At 35.4% G+C, this 5,614-nt stretch overlaps 1 protein-coding gene across 1 annotated transcript; it reads left to right on the top strand.

The window, feature by feature from the left end:
* On the top strand, positions 1 to 927 carry LOC123656244 (exosome complex component RRP40). The gene has a single exon (XM_045591944.1). The coding sequence runs from the start codon at positions 183 to 185 to the stop codon at positions 891 to 893; it is 711 nt and encodes a 236-aa protein (XP_045447900.1). The 5' UTR covers positions 1 to 182; the 3' UTR covers positions 894 to 927.
* Positions 928 to 5,614: the final 4,687 nt, after the last annotated feature.

Below are 5,614 nucleotides of genomic sequence, written 5' to 3'. Positions count from 1 at the left end.
TCAAACATCATTGACGATGACAGAAACATGGAGTGACATATCTAAAATAAGAAAACATCAAAACAACATCTTTTGGCAACATCTGAAGACTGACATGTGCTTTAAACGAATATAAAGTCGTGAATGAAGAAAAACAAATATTTTTTTATTGTAATTCAGATAAATATGCAATCAAATTAGAAATGAAAATATCTATTGGTGATGTTGCTCTACCGGGCGATTATTGCGAGGAGATAAGCGAAGTCGCCGAAAAAAGTAAAGTAATTATTGGACCAGGACTACGAAAAGAGGCTGATCGTGTCTTCATCACAAAGCCCGGTGTGTTAAAGAAACGAAACCCGTGCACTTTTTGGGTAGATAGCTATCAGAAGAGATACGTGCCGTCGAGGGGAGAAAACGTAATAGGCGTAGTTGTTCAAAAGGCAGGAGATATATTCCGGGTCGATGTCGGTTGCAGCATAACCGCGGCATTGTCCTACCTGTCGTTTGAAGGAGCCACAAAAAAGAACAGACCTGAAGTTCAAGTCGGTGACGTTGTTTATGCTAAAATGTTAGTGGCCAGCAAAGATATGGAACCAGAGTTGGTGTGTGTTGATTCTCATGGCAAGAAAGGCAGACTAGGTGTCCTCATAGATGGGTTCGTATTTAAATGCTCATTAAATTTGATAAGGAAGATATTGAATCCTAGTTGTACCTTACTCGAGTCCTTAAAAAATGAGTGGCCCTTTGAGTTAGCAGCGGGCATGAATGGTAGAATATGGATAAAGGCTAACTCAATGAGAGAAACTATTGCTGTTGGCAATGCTATTTTAGGTGCCGAATATCTAAATGATGAGGAAATAAAGAGTATGTGTAACAATATAGCTTCTATTTTAGCTGGACATGTAATGTAGATAAACAAATATTAATAAACTCTTTTTAAATATACATCTTTATTTTTATTCAAAGTTCCAACTAAGTATAGTATGTTTTTTAGTATATTCATTGGAAACAAAGTTTAGAATGAAACTTAACTCATCATTTTTTTAAATTGTATATATAATTATTTCTTATTTAAAATTCATTGAAATTAAACATATATTTCTCAGTTAAACAAATATGCTATCAAAAATCTTATGCCTGACTAAATTTTTATAGAAAATATGTATTGTATATGTATTATGTAGCTTTGCAAAAAGTGATAACACTATTAACTTTTATAAAATACTAGCTGACCCAGCAAACATTGTTTTGCCATATACATTATAAACCCCCCTAATACTCCCTACCCTTGTAACTTAGGGGTATGAAAAATAGATGTTGGTCGATATGCATACAAAATTTCATAAAAATAGGTAAAACCATTTTGGAGGAGTATTGTGACACGAGAATTTTAGATATTAGATAAATAGTTATATGCAATTCAGGGGCGTAGCTACCGCCGTATAAGCCGTATCAATGATACGGGGCCACCTATCTACAAGGACCCCGTGTCAACGTGTGTAAGTGAAACTTAGAAAAATGTTATCCACATGTCACTTAATCTCGTGCTTCCTAGGAAAAAACATTAAAAAAAACTGTCATAGGTACCTATATAGTTTTCACTTCAGGAATGACCAAAGTTCTAAAAGCATTCCCCTTTTTACCAAGTTAAGCGTGCGCCCAAAAATTGATAACATCCTACATCGCTTATAGCGGAATTCAGTTAATCATTATGAACAATTAATTCATCATCATCTTCATCACCACACTGGGCAGGCGGGTTGGTGACCGCAGGGCTGGCTTTGTCGCATCGAAGACGCTGCTGCCCGTCTACGGCCTGTTTCATTGCCAGTAGTTGGATGGTTATCCCGCCATCGGTCGGCTTTTTATGTTAAAATAAAACTTTTGCAAGGTGGTAGTGGAACTGTGTTATCCCTTAGTCCCCTCTTACGACACCCACGGGAAGAGATGGGGTGGTTATATACTTTACTGCCGTAACCACACAATAGGAACAGTTAATTAATCTATTTTTATAACAATGGGGGCAAACAAGCAGACGAAGCCATCTGTTTAACGGCTACCGTCGCCCATGGCCTCAGAGAAAAGATATAGAGTATACACTCGACGACGCTTGAAAACCACCAAATTATAGCGCTCAAGGAAAACCTCATTGAGGAAGGTCATTTCACAGTTTGCATGTACGCGGAAAGAATGCGTGCGAAGCTCGCACATTGGTTGCAAAGCATGCATTCAAGTGGTGTGGATAAGATCAGGATCACTGGACTTCTTGACGTCGAGGTAATGCAGAACACGACGAACGGTGATTTCCCCTCATCCTCAAGAGTTGAATTCGACGCAAAAAGAATGCAAAGAATGCAATGCGAAAGTTTTCTCTTTCGCAAAACATACCAGAGAGCCTTCAGGTTCGCGCAATGATGGAAGTGAAGACAGAAAGAAATTTGCTGCTTGCAGCTTTGGCAAGAAACCAAAAGGCACGGGTTCCATTTGGAAAGCCCAATAGTTTTTCGCCAATTCTGCTAAAGTGTTTGAACTTTGTCCTAGCGATTTGCTTCCTGTAAGACCTGGAGGCAGCGTTGAATCTCTTCTTCAGGTTATGCGCTTGTCAATCTCCGGTTTCTATTATTAGCCTTACAGCTTATTAGCGAAGGATCCCCCGCTTTTATTGCTGCAGCTCAAGCGTGATCTCTCCAGCTTTGAGTTACAAGCTTTTTAAATTAGCTTAAAATCCGAAATTCAAAAAAAATTCTTCCATTAAGAAACTCATGGAATTATTGCTGATAAAATTCAACAGTCTTGTATCCAATTCTCCCGAGGTAATAACAGCTCGCTTTCTTATTCTTGACCCTTCAGTTACAACCGCAACAGCTGAGAGAAGTTTTTCAAAACTAAAACTGATAAAAAATTACCTAAGGACTTCGATGGAACAGGAACTTCTCACTATTCATACTTAGGAAGACTTTGTCACTATTGTCTATTCTAGGAGGAAGTAATAACTTATAATCAATAAATATTTATTTTAATTTAATGCAAGCATTTTTGTTTTTTTAGTGAGAAATCTTTACCCTTTATTTGCCCCCCCCCCCCAAATAATTTTGATACAAGGCCCCCCTCCAAGGTATGCTACGCCACTGATGGAAGTACTAACTGACCCCACAAGCGTTGTTTTGCCATACATCTATAATATAAAAATGAGTCGCTGAATGTGTTGCTAAGCGCAAAACTCGAGAACGGTTGGACCGATTTCGCTAATTCTTTTTTTTTAAATATTCCTTGAAGTACGAGGATGGTTCTTACGGAGAGAAAGAATCTAAAAAAAAAAAATATTTAAATTTCCTGAAAAAGTCTAAAAACAACACTTTTCTATACTCCCATACAAAAGATTTGTGATAATACTTAAAAGTCAATTTGAACTTTAATACCATACGATAAAGTTTGTGTTAGGCGATACAAAGTTCGCCGGGTCAGCTAGTATATTTATAAACCTCCTCAAAAGTAACCTAGTAAGATGGGGGGAGAGCCTCTGAAAAATCTTGCTATACTTGTGGTGAGGCAGTAGGTACTGCTAGGCACTTATTGGTAGGTTGCAAGGTGCTGCTCGATAAGGGTTATTACTCACATCGACATGATTAGAGTACTTGAAGTCATACGTGAACCAGTAAGTCTTTCAGTAGCTAGAGCCCAAAAAGGATTGACCACAAAGAAACGACAAATTAACTTTATAAAGAATGGCTCAACTGTCAACTCTAAAAGCAAGCCTTTTTCAATCATAGGTACGGCACCTGGTTGGACTATTTTAATGGATACGTGTGACAAACACTATAAAATCCCAGAAGATGTTGGTGTTTCGTCATCCAGACCTGACATATTCCTCTTTTCTAGACACATTAAACATTTAATACTAGTAGAGCTCACTGTGCCGTGGGAAACCAACATTCCTAAAGACCACACAATAAAATTAAATAAATATTACGATCTAACAAACAAACATAACAAAAATGGCTACGTGATTAATTTATACGCAGTAGAAGTAGGAGCGAGAGGTATAACAGCAAAATCTCTGTATAATCTTCTGAAAGACCTTGGCCTGTCGAGAAATGCAGTAAGTACTATTTTAGAACGAGTGTCTAAGGCTGCAGCTGCTGCTAACAGGTTCCTACCAAATTTGGCTAAGCAGGGCGGGAAACTCGAGCAGTGAAGGTGAGCGTTGATGCCCATCTCAAAGAGGGGCCTCCTTAAACCTACACCTAGGTCGCAAGTCCTGGGAATTGCTCTGAGTTTCTCCTTCTGCCACACGATGGATCCGGCACCCGCACGGTGAATCCATGGAATGCTAAGAAGTTTGTCGCTCTCGTGACACGAAAATTTTATATATAAGATTTTTCACTGAATTTTTTGTTCGATCACAATAAAATATAGCCTATATCACTCCTTAATAGTGTAGTTTTATGTTAGTAAAAAAATTTTCGTGGTCAGATCAGTATTTGTGAAGATTACCCCTTACAAACAAACTAAGTTTGAAACTTAACCTCTTTATAATATTAGTATAGATTTTTTAGTAAAAAAAAAACATAAACAGTGATGAAGATTTATTTTGGCAAATGCAACTAACCTAATCAATAGAAATCTCATTACATATGTAAAACTACAACTGTTATTCGACTGTACACTAGCACAACTTTTTGTATCGTCTTCATTTTGAATTATTCTAAAAAAAATAGGAATAATATTTAATAAATAAAGTTACTTTTTACTTTTTAAAACAATTTTTTTTATAAACTAAAAGAGATTTGTCTGATTGAAACAATTTAAAAAAAAGTAGAAATGGTAAAAATTTTGTGAGTCGATACAAAAACTTGTAACTTTATTCATGCCCAAATAAATATTAATTAAGATATAATTGATTCAATTAAGCCACAACACGTTCGCACTATATACAAAATACTGTGGCAGTAACTACTGAACCTCATTTATAACTAACTTTAGAATTAATAGGAGTTTTACTGACCAGAATAAATTTCGTCTATTATATTCAATACAATTAAGTAAACAATAAAATAACAATGTGAAATGTAGATTCTATTTTAATATTATGTTACACAATTTCGGATTTAATTTGTATTTATTTTATTTGAATCATTAAAATAATTGTTGCATTTGATAGATGTTTTGATAAAGTCACTTTGAGATTAAAAGCAGTGAGTTATTTGGTAAGATGAGATTTTAATCATGAAATATAGCAGAGCAACACATGATAAAAGATAATTTAATACAATAATTGTAAAAATTAAAGGATGCAAGCGTCAATATAGTAAATGAATGTTACTCAATTTTCAATCATAAAAATATCATGCTCTTACCAAATAACCGTAGAACTTAAAAAGCGTTTAGTTTCAATATGTACAAAGATGAAGATTAAATAACGCGATTTTTTTACTATACATAAGTGGCACAATAAATCCCCATTGGATTTCCAGTTAAAATCAGTCTATAATGGACCTAACGACAAGCCTCTTTAGAAATTTACATAAATGGTAATACAATGATACCAAGTAGACAAAAACAGTCCTAAGATTCGAGAGCTTATTAAATAATATAAATAATTAAAAGCACAATAAGTGTAATAACCACTAAA

The sequence above is a fragment of the Melitaea cinxia genome, chromosome 9 (assembly GCF_905220565.1).
Source record: "Melitaea cinxia chromosome 9, ilMelCinx1.1, whole genome shotgun sequence".
NCBI lineage: Eukaryota > Metazoa > Arthropoda > Insecta > Lepidoptera > Nymphalidae > Melitaea > Melitaea cinxia.
The sequence above is the reverse complement of the archived record's forward strand: the minus strand, read 5'-3'. Positions and strand labels throughout refer to the sequence as shown.